We start from the raw sequence: 21,100 nt of genomic DNA, 5'->3' as shown, positions 1-21,100 counted from the left end.
ATTATAAAATTTAATAAAATATTGTATCGCAAGAGAATATGTTACTTCGAGCAATTTATCCTATTTCTGTGTTTGTTTTGTTCAAAGCCTATTAAATATAGAGTAAAAATACTATAAATTTGGACGAGCAGTGCGAGGGAGAATTTAAGAGTTAATTCCTTTCAACGGCATTTTAAAGTATGTTCTTATATTGTACTGATACACAACTGGTCGAGTTTAGGGAAATGGTTTAGCGAAGGCAATCATGTTTAAACCCGCAACATTCTGCATGTGCCTGTTCCTTGTCAGGATCCGGAGGTTTATTGGTTGTGGTTGGTTTGTGCATGTCATATTAGTTTTTCTTAAATTGTTTTGTTATAGATTAGACTGTTAGTTTTCATAATAAAATTATTTTATATTTTTCATGTCGGTGTCTTTTATAGCCGACTATATGTTACTAAGTTTTTTTCATCGGTGAAGGCCGAACGGTTGCCTATAATTTCTGACATCCACTTCATTTGAACTATTTGGGTTAGTTGTCTAATTGGCAATCATCTAGCATCTTTTTTTTTATAAAGATCTACAAACCACAAATTATTGCAGAAAAATGTTTGAGAATGATAAACATACTATTTGTTTTTATGATTTTATTATATCATGTTTTTCTACGTTGACTTGAACTAGTCTATTCACCTCAATATTTGGATTTCACTCAATACTGAACAGTCTGATTCATTACTGTATGACCATTTCATTTGTTTTACAACTGTATCTTTCCATTCTCCATTTACAAACACTTCTAACTCACTGGAAAGGTCTTTCCTTCGTACGTCTGATTGACTTAACTTAAACTTATCAAAATATTCGATATCAATAAATAAAACACGGCCATAAGCTGATTTTAAGTCGCTTTCCACTAAAATGCATTGTTTCCTTATTTCTACAGGTTGCCGTATGTCTTTTTTTATTCCTTTGATCAGTATTTCTCCAGCTGCAATTCTTCTCGGAACAGTAGAGTCACAGAATTGATCTATTTGGTTATTCATTTCATTTAAAAATTGTCTAAAGACCTTTTCTTTCAAAAATTGTATGGTAATTTCCTCCAGCATTTTGTCTGCAATATTTTTAACGTATACTTGTTTATTTTGCCTGTATTCTTTTACGCTTCGTTTGTCAGTTATCTTACCAACTGTATAGTATCCAATACCAATCGGTACAGCAAACAACCCAACGACTAGAGACAAAGGCATCCATATTGGAAAGGTTGCAAGAATGGCGACTTTTTGTGCAGTAGAAATATTTGTAGAACTTAATGTATCCCTGTCCGATTGTCGTCGTGGTGTGGATATACCTAGTTCACAAGTACTTAGTGATCGTCCGAGAATTATGTCGTCTATTTCAGTACAATCGGTTTCAATTATAGCGCATTCCTTCTTAAACTGTTTTGCCATAAATTCAGAAAGTCCACCATTGTTAGATTGTTTAAGCCATGTTTGTATTTGTCTAGCTATACATTCCTCCACAAAACGCATAACTTCCTTTTCAATCGTTTCAATGTCGTCTTTTTCCGGCAGAACATCGTCCGTCCATGAAAACATATTATTCCGTATTTCCGGTTGATGTAAGTATAAATTAAGCAGCTCTGAACTTTTCTGACATTGTTCCTTTGCTACACTTTTCAGTTTCGACTGAACCTGTGCAAACAACAATATATATTCTATGTAAAATATTCTACAAACTGCATGGCTTAAAGTAGTGTCAGAAAATAAAATTTGAGAAAAATATAAAGAAATGACTCTAAAAAAAAACTAACTATAAAAATAAAAAATAAAACTATAAAAATATTTCCCACGATAACAAGATGTACTGGTTAGTTCCCCAGAGTTTATTCATCCCGGCCCCTGGTCAATTTTCAAAAATCCTTTCAATATAAACAAATATTTCCAAAGAGGTAAATATTGATAGATTTTGGCAAACGCCGCCTATTTAAAAATAAATATATTAAAAAAAACCATTATTAACCCCTTAACAAATACAGGGGACACTGTCCAAAACATTTATAAAATCATATGATTTATTGTTACTAAATACTTTGTTAAACAGTGTAATGTTAAAATTATTTCCCCGTTACATTTTTTTTATACTTTATAACTTCCCTATAGGTATAATGCAGTACTGTCAAAGTAACGTGTTTTGTTGTTGTCTTAATAACTCAACTCACTTACTTACAGATTTGATGTTTTCTCTCACTTTCTGTATCCTTTTCACGACTTGCTTAGCCATCTTTCGTTTTTCATCTTCAGTTCGCATAGCATTAATTATCCGAGCTGTAAGTTTGAAGTTAAGTCTTTCTAGAAAATACCTCTGCCAACTACAACGTATAAGAATGCGAGGTTTATATTTGGCGAAAAGATATAGTTTGCTAATCTAGGTTAAATAAAATTCTTATTAATGCAAACGGTTTTCTTGTCAATCGAAGATGTTTTATTAAGCATCGCAGATATATCTTCTAAATGTACGTTTATCCAAATTAAAAAAAAATGTTATTGAGAAGATTTGAAAAAAATATATATATTTATAAATTCAAACGGGGGACATTCACTGCTATTGATACATATTTTCACTGTTTGGTTATCAAATATTCATGTACATATATATAGTTTTTAGAACGCTCCAATGATCTCTTCCGCCTTCAATTTGGACATCTTGGTATCTAAATATTTAATTACGTTTCTGTATAATGACTTACTTAACGTGTCGAGATATTTTTTCCTGGAGACATGCAGGTATCATTTGATCTATTCCACGAAGTAGAGCTTTGAAGTTATCGGAAATCGGTTGGCCATTCTTAGATCGTTGCATTTCCTTAGAATATTAAGACACACAGTTATTTTCCCAAAAAAAACATATTCAAATATACATGTACAAATAAAGCAATAATTTTGGAAACATATTTTTTTATCTTTAGCAATTTTTCTTTTTATATTATGTTGTGATACATTTTCTTATCATATACTTATAGAAAATAGTGGTACCCTTTGACACGTAAATTGTACATATCTATCTATTTAAAAAATCTGAAGAATTGTCTTAGCTGCATGATATGACTTTCGTTATCAATTGCTTCCGGTTAATAATCATATACTCATAGAAAGTATTGGTATAATTATACCCCTTGATAAAACTGTTATTTGTACATATTGTCTTGGTTGTGTAGTATGACTTTCATTATCAACTTTTCCTGGTTATTATTGCATGCCTTTCTGTAAAGTTAGCGCATGGCATTTCAACTTCACTTGGCAAATTAGGACGTTTTAGTGAAATGGATTAAAAAAAAAGGAAAACAATATAAAAATCAGGAAAAAGGAAAATATTTGATAAAAAAATGCAAAACAAATTAAACAATAAATGCATTTTTCAAAGATTAAAAAAAATAGTTCTTGTCTGTGAACCTTCTGCTGAAGAATTCCTAGTTTTTTTTCATATCAGCCCCCTTATCAGCCCATGGTCAAAATCAACACTGTCGGCTCTTTTGCTGATTTCGTTACATAGGGATATAGTTATCACATACTTAAGAGTAAATAACTTTACAAGGGTCAATATAAGCCTTCGGCTCTTGGGCTGATAATAAAAGTTATCAAGGTACCAGAATTATAAATTAATACACCAGACGCGCGTTTCGTCTACATAAGACTCATCAGTGACGCTCATATCAAAATCTTTATAAGGCCAAACAAGTACAAACTTGAAGACCATTGAGGACCCAAAATTCCTAAAAGTTGTGCCAAATACCTTAGGCTGAAATACCATGTAATAATCATGAAAACACAAATTCTATGAGTAAAATGTATTACCTCCCAGGCACTAACTTTATAGATTTTACTGCTGTCGAAATTGGTCCATTTGTTCGAAAGTTTCTCTTTAATATGGTCGAAAACTTGTTCTTCGTCCTCATGCATCTGGTCCCATTTGTTACATACAAAAATTGCTCTTCTGGGATCAAAAACCGATTTTACACCCATACATTTACGTTTTTCTTGTTCCTCTAATATTCTTTGAAGCTATTGTAAGGAAAATAAGATTATCAATAACAAATATAAAGACATTTAGTACCTTAAGAATGTGTACTAAAATTTTGAATTGAAATGCTATCAAAGCTTGATACATGCATAGATAGCGTTAAAATCATTCATTTGTGTGTGTGCTAACATTTAGAAGCATCGCTATCCCGAAGATTTTTGTATGACAACATAGTTATATTATACTCACCCTATCACTCTGCACTCCTCCGGCGTTGGTTGGATTAATGACATATATAAAGGCAAGAGCTGATGGTAGATACTCAAACAAACGATTTGCAAGTATGTCGTTATCTGGACCTATACCAGGGGTATCCACAATCATTATTTTATTCTGAAAGAAACTCTTAAATTAAAAATCTTTCGTGTTCTTCAATACAAAGTATTGTGCATTAAGGATGTAATTAGGTGAAATTAAAAAATCTACTATTAAGAATTGATACTGTAAGAACATGAGTTAAAGAACAACATAAGCTAAAAATGTTTGATTTTTTTTTCTAAAATGGCAGGAAAATGCTGACTGGGACTTTTACCACATATTTAAGCATTGGCATTATTTTGGTCTCCAATGGTAAGAAAAAAATCTGGAATCTGACGTTAATTTGGTAATAACTATTTTATGAACTATTAAAGTCTACTATAAAAAGAAAAATGAGTGGTATGTGAGAAAATATTTTACCCTGTATCTTAGAAAAAACCCAAGGTATCCAAATATCTGACAAAATTAAATTCCTTAACCCTGACCGAACTTCATCCTCTATACAATATATAAGAAATCTGATATTTAAAAAAATTGACATACCATTATAAAGTGACTAAACGGCAGAGGAAAACAAATCTTGTTTGCAACACAGTCTAGAAATAGGTTTATCAGACGACGATTATGGAATTACTCCAAGAATTTTTACGGTAATATACAATGTGGGACTTCAGCACACTTCTTTATATGGACAATAAATCAAAACGAATGCCTAAGAATGTTAGTGAAATACCTCTGTTATTGAAAAATACATGTTCAGCGCTTGGCGCAATTTAAAAAAAAAAAACAACAAAAATTGCAGAAATCAATTCGAAACTGCGTATGCAATGTTTCCGTACAGACATCGTGTTTTGCTGTAATAACCTTCACCAGACACTGTCGACACAAAGAGTTAACAAGTTTATAATTAAGTGGAGCGTTCAAAACCATAAGGACATATATGAAATGAGAATGAGGGAGGTATATCATTTATGGATATTATATATATACATGTATGTTTATAAAAAGTACCAGGATTTCAATTTAGTACGCCAGACGCGCGTTTCATCTACATAATACTCATCAGTGACGCTCAAATCGAAATATTTATAATGCCAAACAAGTACAAAGTTGAAGAGCATTGAGGATCCAAAATTCAAAAAAGTTGTGCCAAATATGTCCAAGGAAATGTATGCATGGAATAAGAAAATCCTTAGTTTTTTGAAAAATTCAAAATTTTGTAAACAGGAAATATATAAAAATGATCACACGATTGATATTCATGTCAACACCGAAATGTTGACTACTGGGCTGGTGATACCCTCGGGGACGAAACGTCCACCAGCAGTGGCATCGACCAAGTGGTTTAAATAGTTATCAAAAGTACCAGGATTATAATTTAGTACGCCAGACGCGCGTTTCGTCTACATAAGACTCATCAGTGACGCTCAAATCGAAATATTTATAAAGCCAAACAAGTACAAAGTTGAAGAGCATTGAGGATCCAAAATTCAAAAAAGTTGTGCCAAATATGTCCAAGGTAATGTATGCCTGGAATAAGAAAATCCTTAGTTTTTCGAAAAATTCAAAATTTTGTAAACAGGAAATTTATAAAAATGACCACATGATTGATATTCATGTCAACACCGAAATGTGACTACTGGGCTGGTGAAAACCTCGGAGACGAAACGTCCACCAGCAGTGGCATCGACCAAGTGGTTTAAATAGTTATTAAAAGTACCAGGATTATAATTTGGTACGCCAGACGCGCGTTTCATCTACATAAGACTCATCAGTGACGCTCAAATCGAAATATTTATAAAGCCAAACAAATACAAAGTTGAAGAGCATTGAGGATCCAAAATTCTAAAAAGTTATGCCAAATATGGCTAAGGTAATCTATGCCTGGAATAAAAAAATCCTTAGTTTTTCGAAAAATTCAACGTTTTGTAAACAGGAAATTTATAAAAATGACCACATGATTGATGTTCATGTCAACGCCGAAATGTTGACTACTGGGCTGGTGATACCCTCGGGGACAGAGTTATGGGACAGAACTGAGGATTAAAGTATGAAAGCCTACAAACAAATGACAAAAACTTAAGTATACAGAGACCTAAAGTATAAATTACAAAAGCAGGCAGATTTGCACTTCGTAAAACTAAGAAATATTTGCAGATTTACCTGCAGACAAGCGATAGGCCAGCATATATCGACAGCTTTGTACTTCTCGCCGGCTTGAGTAGCACTTATATAACCTTTCAAACGTCTCCGCATTTCTTCTGCTCCCTCCGTATTTTCAAGTTCAACAATCTGCTGGTTGTCTTCGCTGTCTATCAATACTATTCTTTTGCGGACTCTATTACTGATACGACAAATTGGGGAAGTGCAAGTCAAAGGCGACTGAGGTAGAAGTTCAACTCCAAGTAATAAGTTTACAAAAGTACTTTTACCAGCGCTGGTCTCCCCTTGAAAACACATCAACATGGTATACACGTACATATTCATGTTTTTGAATAACTAATAGTTTCCGGCTGCTACTGATATGAAAGGAGTATAACAAAATTGTAATTCTTAGACTGATTTTTCAATTTATAGCATTAGTTATATATCTTTTCGTAAGTATCAACTTATTTTAAAATCTAAAATATAAACAACATGTGTTCAAATCTGGAAAGTTTATATAGTCGCCGTCACGTAAAATTGGCACAATGTTTTTGGTTGAAAATTTTTAAACTAACAACCACATTCATTCAAGATGACGTTTTTCATTTAGCGGAATCAAATATCATTTCAGAAATCAACTACTGTCCTACCTTTTATTGTGTTTGCACTGTATGATCCTGACCTTCACATAATCCAAGATTATTTTTTTGGCGGAATCCGACATTGTTATTACCGGAAGTGTTGCCGTGGGGTTCAATGTGCTGTCTATTTTCTCGTTTCTCTCGGAGCTTTTCGTAATCTTTATGCAAAAAGCGCCGGAAATTGTATCATCAGTGACAATGATATTACCGGAGAGTAACGAATGTTATGTAAATCAGGGATCCTCATAGAAACCAAGATGGCGGTTTAAAAATGTAAATAATCTTGAAAAATGTGAAGTTCAGGATTATACAGTGCAAACACAATAAAAGGTAGGACAGTAGTGGATATTTGGACTGGATATTTCTTGCGCTAATTGAAAAACATCATCTCGAGTGAACGCGGCTGATATTAAACCAAATTTTGACAAAAATCATTGTGCCAATTTTACGTGACAGAGACTATACACTGATAATTTGATTGTAGACTGACATATACCATTTTCAAGTAATTTAACAGCTAGTTTAAATGTAAACCTGCAATAAAAAAATACAAACCTGTGATAACAATAGGACAAAGTTCTTCATACACATCAGCTTTTTTTAAATGGATCACTTTGTTAATATCCCCAAACTCTGCAGACATTTCCTCTTTTACTTCAGGAAAGCAGTTATCACTCTTCAAAACATCTTCTATTTCTTCATACACCTCGTGTAAATTAGCTTTCGTCTTTCTATCAAATGTAGCTACCCTTGATAAAACATCTGCCGCTTCATCCTGTAAAAATCCTCTTTTTGAAGTAAATAATCAATTGAGAAAAAATAGGTTGCATCAGGTACAATCGCGCCGAATAATCACCTTTCCTAATTCAAATAAATTGTCTCTTACGCAAATCCTATACCAATTAACTTTACATTTGAACTTTGCACGTGATGTGATCAATAAAAGCTTGAAAATATTATAGAAACACGATAGCTACTCATTATTGTACTGCCACACAGTATATTCTAATAAACAGAGTATATATAACAACTTATGTACTTACACATGCCGTTCCGAGTACTTCTTCGGGGATTGTTCTTTCTTCGTTGATATCAGCAGTTAATGTGTCCTTAGAATGATAGAAATGTATAAATATTGTATATTTTAGCAGGGCAGTTAGGGTTTGTATGATTTTATAAAACTTTGAACGATACCGGTTTCAAAATGAGAATTCAACAGGTTATTAGATTTACCAGTTTTAAAAAATATTGTTTTCTCTGAAATGATTAATTATCTTCAAAGAGAATAAGAGGAACGCATTTTATCACAGAAATTCACACAAAAAATCGTTGCAAAATGACAGTTTTATACACTTACAAAACAATAGATACACAATGTCACAGGCACTTACAGGAACACCTGAAAACGAATATCACAGTCACTCACGGAACAACTGATGAGCATTGTCACATACACTCATAGAACAGCTGGAAAGCACAATCACAGACACTAACAACAGGTAAGCAATGTATCAGATATACATGGGAACACTAGAAAGCAATGTCACAGACATTCACGAAAAAACAGGTAAACAATGTCGCAGACACTCGCGGAACAACAAGTATGGAGTGTCAAATAAACTTACAGAAAAACTTACTCGAAATGTCGCAGACACTCGCTGAACAACTTGTAAGCAAACATAGATACACTTATGAAACAAGTGGTAAGCAATGTCACAGACTCTCAAAATAAACTTGTAATATGTGATTTTTATTATGAATATAGTAATTAAAAAGAGCATTTTATGATTTTAAAAATAGTATAATAAAGTAATGAAAATCACAATGATAAGTCATAATTGTACACTGGGTAAAAAAAAAGTAACAATAACAATAATACTATTAAACTCTCAATTAAGACCGGGCATGTGTCTTTGTATAAAATATGTTCGTTTTCCACAACCCCCAACCCACCCAGCAAGAAGGGAATATAATCATATAATAAATGAATATATCAATTCGACAGCTGGTTAAATCATTGAGTTATCCGAAATATTATTTAACTTTATATTTCGTACTAGTATTAATCTTACAGTTGAATATACTAGTAGTTATCAAAGGTACCAGCATCATGATTTAGTACGCCAGACGCGTGTTTCGTCTACATAAGACTCATCAGTGACGCTCATATCAAAATAATTATAAAGCCAAACTAGTACAAAGTTGAAGAGCATTTAGGATTCAAAATTCCAAAAAGTTGTGCCAAATACGGCTAGGGTAATCTATGCCTGGGATAAGAAAATCCTTAGTGTTTCGAAAAATTAAAAGTTTTGTAAACAGGAAATTTATAAAAATGACCACATTATTATATTTTAATAATTGGCTAATTTGTTACATTAAGCCAGTTTATATAAATAAAGTAAGCAAGTTGGACCTGAAGAATTTTATACCTATATTGTGTTGCATGCGTGAAACTTTTAAGTTACCACAATTTTATGTCAGAGACAGAAGAAATCATGTTTTAAAACGTTTTAGAAAGAATTATTCAATAACGGATAACATATGTAATTCATTCATTGTTGTAAATCTAAAAATTAAAAAAGAAAAATCTATTTTGTGCACTGGTCGTTTTCGAAGAAGCGTTTGGGACGATTTGGTGAGATGCACTGTGGTTCGAAATGTTTTTGAATAATATGAATGAATGTATGTACGTACAATGTAATTGTAAATATGTACCAAGTTGCTAAGTCACGTACTACATATAATGGATATTTCTGGTCAACACGCTGGAACTGCAACATCCAAGTCACAACACCAGACTAAAGAACAAGTTGACCAACAACCAATTTGGAAACCTAGTGTCCTTCTAATAGGAACGTCAAATATTCGTGGGATCAATGAAAGTAAATTATCGCCAAGTATAGATGCTATTAAGGAAATATGCTTTACTCTGGATAAAACAAATGAGTATATCCTTGGTTATAATCCTCAAACTCCACCAGCTGTTGTTGTTTTACACATACTTACCAACGATCTAAAGACAAAAACCCCACAGAATTGTGCATGTGAGCTGTTTGCACTTATATCCACTATTCAAGAGAAATGGTGTGAAGTTAAATGTATAATATCACTTGCTACACCAAGAAAGGATGACATGATGCACCACACTAATGGGCAGATTGTTAATGCTCTCATCAAACAGAATTTCTATGGAAGGCATTACACAGAGCTTAAGAAATTCCAACTAATAGAACATAATAACATGTACTATGAAGGTCAAGCGAACGAGGATTTATTACAAAATGACTTGTATCACTTAAACGATAAAGGTGTGTCATTTCTGGCATCAAACATAAAACAAGCAGTACACCAAATTCTCAATATTCCGCTCCCACCCACTCGTCGACCTAGGAGCCAATCGCGCAACAGACGAGGAAGAGGTAGAGGTCGTGGCCGTGGCCGTGGAGATTCAGATTAACTTTGTATAATAATACTAATGTCAATTTTATTCTACACATATATAATGTATATTGTTCATATTCATATCACATAATTCTCTTTTTATTACAAATACATGTATATGCAGTAGAACTTGCATGTTCTATTTTTTTTTTTTTTCCATATAAAATTCAGGATGTCATAAATGAACAAACATTATATTGTAAACTTTTAATATTGTTCATTATTATTTGAAAAGTTAAAAGTCATATATAAATTCAACTTAGTTCTAAATAACATAGTGAATATCAAATAACGCAAGGATTGCCTTAATTTTATTCCCTTTATTACAATTGAATGTGTGAATTGCACACAAGGGAATTTTGGTACACTACTAACTAAGTTTATAAAAAGAAAGATAAAAAAAGGAATCAAAATCAAGTCAAGGACAAAAACAACTGATTTAACTTGACGGCCATTTAATTCTAATTCTTTAATTGGCACCTTATAAAAAGGTTTATCTTTTTGCATATATTCTTTATCATATTGTTTATAAAATATTTATATACTTGGAAAGTATTTAAATAATTCTTTTTCATTTTGTTTTTAAATTTCTTTGATATTTAAAATAAATACAAGAATAGAAGGGACTATGTCACCAAGAACAGTCACATCATTAAAAATGTGCTTTCTTAATTTAGGGGGCCTTATGAACAAGGAGGGTAACAAAACGGATGATCCCCTTTTCTTAAACAAAATTGATAAATATGATTTGGCTTTTTTTGCTGAAACACACATTGGATATGAGTCAAATATTCATAGAATAGGTCCTTTTAATTGTTATAATGTATGTAGACCTAAAACTAGGGCAAACAACAGATTTTTTGGTGGGTTGGCAGTATTAGTTAAAAAAAATATCAAACCTTATGTAAAAATTCTCAAAAACACTTATACTGACATTATGTGGATAAAGTTAGAAAAGGATTTTTTTGGTTTTCAAAAAGACTTATATATGTGTGTAGTGTATAACCCACCCTCAATGTCATCATATACTCAGGGACTCGACCGGGACATTACTGAATGTTTAGAACAGGAAACTGCAAAATATATGAAAATGGGTAATGTTTTACTTTGTGGTGATTTTAATGCAAGAATTGCCAATTCCCCTGATTATATTTTAAATGATGATCAATCTTATTTACCTCTTTTTGATAACTATCCAATTGATAAGCAAATCTTGAAAAGACAAAGCAGTGATACAACAATTGATTCAAGGGGAAAGAGTCTATTAGATCTCTGTATTCTAAACCAGTTAAGGATACTAAATGGTCGAGTCCTAGGGGATGTTTTTGGAAAGTACACATGTTATACGCCAAACGGCAGTAGTGTGGTTGACTATGTGATGGTGTCGGAGAGTATTCTGGATCAAATTTTATATTTTTATGTTCACAACTTTATGCCTACTATTTCAGATTGTCATTGTATACTGGAATGGGAAATGTCAAGTAAATTTACTGTTGATGATAATGATTGTAATATTAATATGTTTGATAAATCTCCAAATTTCATATGGTCAGATGAATCACCTACAAACTTTCAGACAGCTCTATTATTACCAGATATACAAACACAAATTGATACATTTAATAAAAGTATAATCAAAGAGTCTCAATCCTCTGTCGATGAGGCTGCAGCAGAATTATCACATATTTTCCTGTCTGCTGCTACTAATTCTTTAAAAAGAAATAAACTAAGAAATAAGAAAATAAAGACAAAAAAATGGTTTGATGGAGATTTGTACCATCTTCGAAACAAATTAATAAGTTACGGTAAAATATATTCAAAATTTCCTTATGACCCATTAGTGAGAGGTCACTATTATAAGCTTAATAAGCAATATTCTAAACCTAGAAAAATTAAGTATAAAGAATATAAAAAATCACTTGTTGAGCAGTTACAGAATCTACATGATGATAATCCTAAATCTTATTGGAAGTTAATTAATGATTTAAAAAATAATGATAATAAGGACCATAGTTCTGCTGTGGCACCATCTGTGTGGGTTTCACATTTCAATGGATTATATCAATTACATGAGTCATTCAAAGAAAGAGTGGCTAAGTTGGAAAAAAAGCTAGATAATCTTGAAAAAAATGTTTGTTTTAATAATCTTGATAAACTTATAACAGAGAAAGAAATTTCTTTTGCCATTTCTAAACTACGTTGTAACAAATCACCAGGCTTGGATAACATTTCAAACAATATGATTAAACACAGTCAAAATGTTTTACTATCGTCTCTTTCAAAAATATTTAATTCTTGTCTGTCTCATGGTTTATACCCAAGAAATTGGACCGAAGGTTATATTACAGTATTACATAAGTCAGGTGAAGTCACTGACCCAAATAATTATAGAGGACTAACAATCACTAATGCAATTGGTAAGCTTTTTAACAGTATACTTAATATAAGGTTGGATAGTTTTTTAGAAGAAAATAATGTAATTAATGATTGTCAAATAGGTTTCACAAGAAAGGCAAGAACATCTGACCATATGTTTGTTTTAAAATGTATTTTTGATAAATACTGTAATACTAAGGATGGGAGAGTGTTTGCTTGCTTTGTTGATTTTCATAAAGCTTTTGATAAAGTAATACATACAGGAATTAGAATTAAGCTGTTAGAGATTGGGGTTAGTTCAAGGTTTTATAGCGTTATAAAGAATATGTATCTTGAAACTAGATCTTGTATAAAAATACATGATAAAATAACTGAATTCTTTCAAACAAAGCTTGGTGTTAAACAAGGAGATAACTTGAGTCCTAACTTGTTTAAAATATTTATAAATAGCCTTCCAGACTATTTTACACGAACCAGAGATCCAATTATGCTGGATGGCAAACTCATTCATTGCCTTATGTATGCTGATGACATTGTAATTTTATCTAACTCAGCTGAAGGACTACAAGAGAAATTAAATGAACTTCATAATTTTTTGCAATGACTGGTGCTTAGATATAAATACTAAAAAAACTAAGGTGTTGATATTCAACAAGGCAGGCAGACATATCTCTCAAAAATTTATTTTCAACAAAGATGAGCTGGAGTGTGTATCTAATTATAAATATTTGGGTATCCAATTTAATGCATCATGTTCTTTTTCATATGCTCAGAATGATTTATACCAAAGAGCCTTAAAAGCATACTTCAAACTATGTAATGATTTTTTAGTGCATAATCCTACTGTTAAAAATGCAATTCATGTTTTTGACCATACAATAAAGCCTATACTTTTATATGGGTGTGAAATTTGGGGATATTTCAATCCCTTTACTGCACGTTTAAAAAAAGAAAACATAACAGTGGATACAATTTACTCAAGGATACTTTGTGAAAAACTTCATATTAAATTCTGCAAATATATTTTAGGCGTTAATAGGAAGAGTACAAACTTTGCAGTTTTGTCTGAATTAGGCCGTTTTCCACTTCACTATGATATAGTCAAACATGTTTTAGGATATTGGCATCGTTTAGAAAATATTGGCTCATCATTTCCCTTGTTAAAAGCTGCATATAATTGTTCTAAAAAGCTATTTGAAACAAAAAAAACCTCTTGGTATGGATCAATTAATATTTTAAGGGAAAAAATGTCAGGCATAGAAAAACATATTCTTGAAAAATACTCAACATTTAAACTACACTGTGGTCAGATAGTTAAGGGATACTATACTGCATTGTGGAAAAAACAGCTAGACAAACATAAAGATGGTAAACTACGAACTTATGTAACATTCAAGTGCAACTATGGTTTTGAAAATTATTTGTCAATTATTCGACATTTTGAGCAAAGGAAATGTATTACTAGATTAAGAATATCTGCTCACAAATTGCAAATTGAATCTGGTAGATACCAGGGTACTCTTCGACAAAACCGAATTTGTCTCAGGTGCACCTCAGGTGAGGTTGAGGATGAAGTTCATTTTTTATTTAAATGTGACACTCATTTATTAAAAAGAGAGGAAATGATGCAAAATATATTAAAATCATGTCCAAACTTTAAAAATTTAAATATTGATAACAAATTAATTTGGATAATGAATAATGAGGATCCTAATGTACTATTTGCATTTTACAAATATATAGAAGATACTTAAGAATTAAAGTACAACTTAATCTGCAATAACTAATACATTATAACTCTTTAATATGAATTTGGATACCCTGTTAAGCCTGCACAGATCATAAGAAGAATTTCAAATTCTTTGGCACCGTCCCTTGATGATCTTTGCTGGCTGGACACAGAATCTATAATCTTAGAAATATGTTTTAAAAATATATTTTCAATAATTAAGGAGCTTGACTCATCTGCATTAAGTACAAGTAGGGACTCCCCTTTAAGCACCTACTCTTGGTGCTTTCTGCAGATAAGTCATATTAAATATCCTTTATTAAATAAACCTTGTTATTTGCAGTATACCTCATAGTCAAATGTGGGAGTGCTTAATTGCTTTGTTTTTTATTGGGTTCTTTTTGTATTTTTTTGTATTTTTATATATTGACATTTCTCCGCACAAACTACTAATGCCTCATGCTTGTCTTCTCAAAGTGAAGATACACTTACCGGGTGCACTTGAGTCATTTTCAACATAGTATTCATTGAATAATAATACATTGCTACTATTTCGTTGAGTGTATTTTCTGTGTTATATTATTTTATTTTATTATTTTTATAACACTTGTTACATATCTTTACTGTGTGTGTATTGCATATGTTATTGTTTATAATAATATTGTCTGTATCATATGCCCTCCTGGGGCCCTAATTTGGTAAATAAAAATATTCATTCATTATTCATTATAACAATTTCATTTCTGATTTTTACCATGTAATACCGGGTTAAGGCAATGGTGAAAATATATCGCCTTTTCATCTTTCATTATTTTTAAATAAGTTTGTTTTTGCAAACCTCTAATATAGAGGGTCTAAAACAGTATCAGTAGAGCTTGAAGAAAAACTTGACACATTTTTAAAACATTTCATAATACTGTATGCTGATGGTACTGTTAGGATTGCCGAATCCGCTACTGAACTCCAAAAGCTCTTAGATTGTTTTAAAGATTAAATAGATGTATAACTAAAAGTTGATGAAACGAAGGTCGTGGTTTTTTCAAAGGAGACGACCATCATATGATTTTTTTAATTTTTTTCTTTAATGAATTAAAAACTAGATATCGTTGATTAATTTAACTAGAACGGTCAATTTTAATAAAACAAAACAGTTTACTATAGAAAAGGCAACCGCAGTCTTTCCAAAGTGTCAAGACTCGGCCGTCTATATAATCTTTCTATATGTAGTCAGTTGGATTTTTTTTGATAAAATGGTGAAACCAATATTACTGTGAAGTATGGGGTATTGGAAATAATGACATAATGGAAATGTTACATATAAAATTTTGTAATTTATATTACGTTTGAAAACATCAACATCCTCTTACATGATGTATGGGGATCTTGGAAGATGTTTTCTGTTTTTATTCTTAAACATAAAACAAACTAGAATGATTTCATATATTAGATATACTGTTCCCTGGGAAAATTTAACTCTGTCAAAGAGACAAAACTAGCATATACTTTATATAAATTGAGCTATCACATGTCTTTTAATGACAATGGTGATTTTTTTTAAGGTTATACAAAATAAAACTATTCTAAATGAAAGTAGTATCCCTAACCCACAAGAACTTGTTTCTATCCATGGGAAGATCCACTATCAACGTATATTTACGAGACGGTGGATCTTCCCATGGATAGAAACTAATGCCTGTGACAAAATCATTTTATTACAAACATTTTAAACATTCTTTTTAAAACGAAGATTATTTTAAAATTCTCCGTCACAGACTATGTGTTTATTTGTGTAGATTTCTGACCACAAATCACAAGGTCCCTATTGAAAAGGGTAAATGAGATAATATAGTTAGAAACAATAGACCTTTTCGTTTATGTAATAAAATTATTATGACGACGAATTTCATTACATGTTAGATGCCACCTCTGGTGGACGTTTCGTCCCCGAGGGTATTACCAACCCAGTAGTGAACATTTATGTGTTGACATGAATATCAATCATGTGCTCATTTTTTAAGTTTCCTGTTTACAAAACATTGAAAATTTAGTAAAAACTAAGGATTTTCTGATCCCAGGCATTGTTTACCTTAGCCATATTTGGCACAACTTTTTCGAAATTTTGAACCCCCAATGCTTTTCAGCTTTGAACTTGTTTGGTTTTATAAATATTTTGATATGAGTGCACTGATGAGTCTAATGTAGACGAAACGAGCTTCTGGCGTACTAAACTATAATCCCGGTACCTTTGATTACCATTAGAATATAAATACCTAGCAGGGGACAGTAAACATTGTACGTCACATTATTATTTTTTTAAAATGAAAAGATTGTAAAATACAAGGAGATTATGTCTTCATTAAACAAATCAGAGATATATATTTTGATTAGATTGGTTGAATGTAACACTTACAGACATGCTAATATCATCTGACTCAGTTACAGCCAAGCGTCGCAATATGGAAGGTTTCTTTTTCTTGGAGGAAGCCATTAGTTGCTTTGAAATCTACAAAATAATGAAAAATGATTTTTAATATAAGCATGACATGACAGATATAAAAATTGACAACAAGCATACATTTGTAAAAGTTGTTCGAGATATAGATAGTATATAACAACAATACATTATGTTCTTTTCGAATGGACATTCGTTAAGTGTTTGAAGATAGTAAGAAGTATGTCCATGATTTATCCAACAGTTTAAAGAAACATACTAACATGACAGTCAAATAGCATTTTGTACAATATACCTAATGTAAACACCATAATTTCCATGCCTTTGAAGGCACGAAAACCAAAAGCGTCGCGTGACAATAAAAACAGCTAGTTCGATGCTCACAACACTAGCTTTGTGCAATAAACTTCATCAGATAAGCTTAAGTTTCGTGACCAAAAGTTTAAACAAAATAAATTGAACAGCATAATAACCAAAAATGTATTAAAAAGAGCATCCAAATTCATCAAAGCTAAGCTTTACATGGCGAGTTGTTATCTTAATTTATGTTAAGTTTAAAATTATTAGATGACACATTACATATACAACAATTATCATTCGATCATGTCTATACCACAGGAATAGTTACTGGATGGGTGTAAACCTTGAGGACAGAAAGCCAATCAGCAGTAGATTCGTTGAACCATTTAGTTAAAATTGGTCTGACAGAAGATAATCATGTATGATGTTTTAACATGCTGATGACGTATGTTATGAAATCAAGGACAGTACACAACAAACAATGGCAGATAGTTTCTTCAGTGCTGATGACCATTATAGCATTTTCAGAAAAAGATGCTGATGCAGAAACAAAATAAATACGAAGTCTTTGGTGGTATATTTGACCTAAAAGCTTACACAGCAGTACTACATGCGGGAACGGAGTGTAGTAGCTCTACAATGGACATCATTTGGTGAGAGTACGAACATTCTGTATGATTGCCAATGAGAAAACTATCCTCAAATTTCAATTATTGATAGTTAAAATCATGATTTCAATGTAACAAATTTTTAAGTGTTGTGTTGTTATTATCTGTTATCATCTTTTCTTTTTATGAAGGAGGGATATTGATTAAAAGGCGTACCACGGAGTAAAACGTGGGAGTTGTCATAGGCTATACCTCGTTTAGTGATAGTAAAGAGATACTGCTTGATTGTCAATGAGATTTATATGTCACAGGAAATAGTTATGAATAACTGTACGTTAACGTTCGACTTTCAAAATGGATAAAATAAACGGTCCCAGTATAGCAAAGAGAATGGAAATGAGGAATGTGTCAGAAAGACAATTACCCGACTAAAGCAGAAAACTGCCCAAGGCCACGATTTGGGTCTTCAATGCAGTGAAAAAATCCAACACTAGGCGGCGGGCCTCAGCTGGACTTTAAACTGATATTCCAGCGCTAGACATTGAGTATTTATGTCTTCATTATATGAATATCAACCACAATCCCTCCGTTCGGGGTTTAATATAATGCTATTATAAATTAAAGAAGAGGAATGTAACCCGTATCATGCCAACACCTGATTTTAGAATAAAAATGCAAAGACCTTATTGGTGAATCAATATTAATTCCAAAACAGTAGTCTTTAATACCTAGACAACAGTACCGTAACTATATCCCTGGTAAATAACCATGTTTAAAAGTTTGGTTAGCGTATGTGGTGAATGACTTTTGAGCGCTGTATAGAATATTAAATATGGGATATGAAATGTATAAGATGTCTGCACGTTGATTTAAATTTACGAATGATGTTCCTGTAGTGATGATAAAAGAGGGGCGAAAGATACCAGAGGGACAGTCAAACTCATAAATCGAGATTAAACTGACAACACCATGGCTAAAAAAAGAACAAACAGACAAATAATAAAATTGAGAAAGGAAATAGGGAATGTGTCATAGCGACAACAACCTGACCGTAGAGCAGACAACAAATAATAGTACACATCACACAACTAAAGACCAAGCAACACGAAGCCCACCAAAAACTGGGGTTGATCTCATGTGCTCCGGAAGGGGAAGCAGATCCTGCTCCACATGTGGCACCCGTCGTGTTGCTTATGTTATTACAAACCCGTAAATAGTCTAATTCGGTAGGTCACATTCATGAAAGTGAAGGGGATTGTAGTTACGACGTAAGCAAAATATCCGATATCATCTTTGAAACGGTTATTCCATAACGGCCAACCAACTCATGATGGCGTCCGTTAAATTTACGAAGGGTTGATTTCAAGATATGGGAAAAATTTGGACAAGTTTGTGCTATCCAAAACCCTGATGTAATAATTTTTCAGTAAAACAGAAATTTCTTTCACTAAAATCAAATACGTTGAAACATAGATGAGCTAATCGGAGACCACTCTCCGGTATGTGAAGCTGTAAAACAGCTCAATATGAACCTGATTTATAATAAAACAGTGACCGAAAAACAAATAGTGCAGACAGAAACAAACATCAACCATTTGATAAAGATTCCTGACTAGGAACAGGCACACAAATGTGACAGGGTATACCATGTTTGTAAGGCCCGAACACTCTATCTAAACCTTAAACAATGGTGTTATAGGACAACATAAGAACAAACAGTTAAAATCAGTTAAAAAGGATTGAACACATCAGATTGATGCATAGCACAACACATGAAAGTAAACGACAAAAAACAGTAAGAACATATATAAGGGCTAATCCGCACATTCTTAACGCTAGTTCAAAGTCCGATTACAACTAATAAATATTTTTTTTTATCATGTTCAATAAAGTATTATGTAATGACCACAGGTACTCGATTGGCAGATTAAAATTTGTTGAACATTGTTTTACCATTTTTTTTAATTTCTTATCTATTTGTATCACATTATTAATGTTTTTAACATTAGCATCAATGTTTTATTTGTTTTCTAAAATTGGCGTTTACTATCCATATCTGTTTACTGAATAATCTTTAAGGGATTTCAGTCGCCATTTTAAATAGCCTACCCTTCTTTTAGATAAGAAATGATTAAAAATACTTCTATGTGACTATATACCTTACTGTATACCTTAAAAACGTAAAAAACGTAAGTAATATAATACAAATAGACAAGAAATACGAAATCAAATTAGTATGGCGTTCATTATCACTGAACTAGTATATATTTGTTAATGGGCCAGCTGAAGGACGCCTTCGGGTGCGGGAATTTCTCGCTACATTGAAGACCTCCTGCTGTTGTTTTTTCTATGGTTGTTGTCTCTCTGACACATTCCCCATTTCCATACTCAATTTTATTTTTAAGAAATACGAAATCAAATTTGCAAAACATTGTTTAACAAATTTTCATTTTACCGATTCCATGTGACATGAAGCTGTCATACCGTGATTTGTTTTAAACATTGGAGAGCTTTTTAAAACAACCTTGTCCGACGTGAATAAATTCAAGTGAAATTAGTAACATCCCTATGTAAATATTAAACTATAAACTAGTAATAGTATACGTGTTGCAAGTACAAGGATACATGGATGATACCATACAGTATGACAAAATCTACATATGTGTATGAACCAAATACAATGAAAGTCCCAACAATGTACTGGCTTCCGACGCTACACAAAACAACTTACACATATAGATTTATTTCGTCTTCACTACTAAATTGTCTATTCTACTTACTGGTACACTTGGTACGATATAAAACCTGATAATAAATTGTTCAAATAAGGCATTTAAAAATAGTGAAATTAATTACTTTTGGAGTGTCAAAAACTCGTTGGAAGTACTTGATAAATTGCATGCAAATATTGGTGATTTCAACTCTCTTCAAAATTTTGATTTTTCATCCTACATACCACTTTGCCTCATATTCTTATTAAGAAAAAAATTCAGAACGCGAATACATATGTTCAAACTATTTAAGGTAATTTTTTAGTAGCAACAAACAAAAGAACTATGTCAATTGGACATGCTTTGATTCTATATCTGCC

At 32.0% G+C, this 21,100-nt stretch overlaps 2 protein-coding genes across 2 annotated transcripts; both read right to left on the bottom strand.

The window, feature by feature from the left end:
* Nucleotides 1-668: 668 nt before the first annotated feature.
* On the bottom strand, nucleotides 669-2,979 carry LOC139511047 (uncharacterized). Its single transcript, XM_071297616.1, has 3 exons — nucleotides 2,729-2,979; nucleotides 2,209-2,350; nucleotides 669-1,673 (listed from the first exon to the last, which is right to left on the bottom strand). The coding sequence occupies exons 1-3, from the start codon at nucleotides 2,839-2,841 to the stop codon at nucleotides 669-671; spliced, it is 1,260 nt and encodes a 419-aa protein (XP_071153717.1). The 5' UTR covers nucleotides 2,842-2,979.
* Nucleotides 2,980-2,995: 16 nt separating this feature from the next.
* LOC139511046 (uncharacterized protein in xynA 3'region-like) lies at nucleotides 2,996-8,547 on the bottom strand. The gene is made up of 6 exons (XM_071297615.1): nucleotides 8,495-8,547; nucleotides 7,659-7,891; nucleotides 6,481-6,764; nucleotides 4,249-4,404; nucleotides 3,834-4,040; nucleotides 2,996-3,043 (listed from the first exon to the last, which is right to left on the bottom strand). Exons 1-6 carry the CDS (start codon nucleotides 8,545-8,547, stop codon nucleotides 2,996-2,998), a joined length of 981 nt encoding a protein of 326 aa, XP_071153716.1.
* Nucleotides 8,548-21,100: the final 12,553 nt, after the last annotated feature.

The sequence above is a fragment of the Mytilus edulis genome, chromosome 2 (genome assembly GCF_963676685.1).
Source record: "Mytilus edulis chromosome 2, xbMytEdul2.2, whole genome shotgun sequence".
NCBI lineage: Eukaryota > Metazoa > Mollusca > Bivalvia > Mytilida > Mytilidae > Mytilus > Mytilus edulis.
This window is presented reverse-complemented; position numbering and strand designations above follow the sequence as displayed.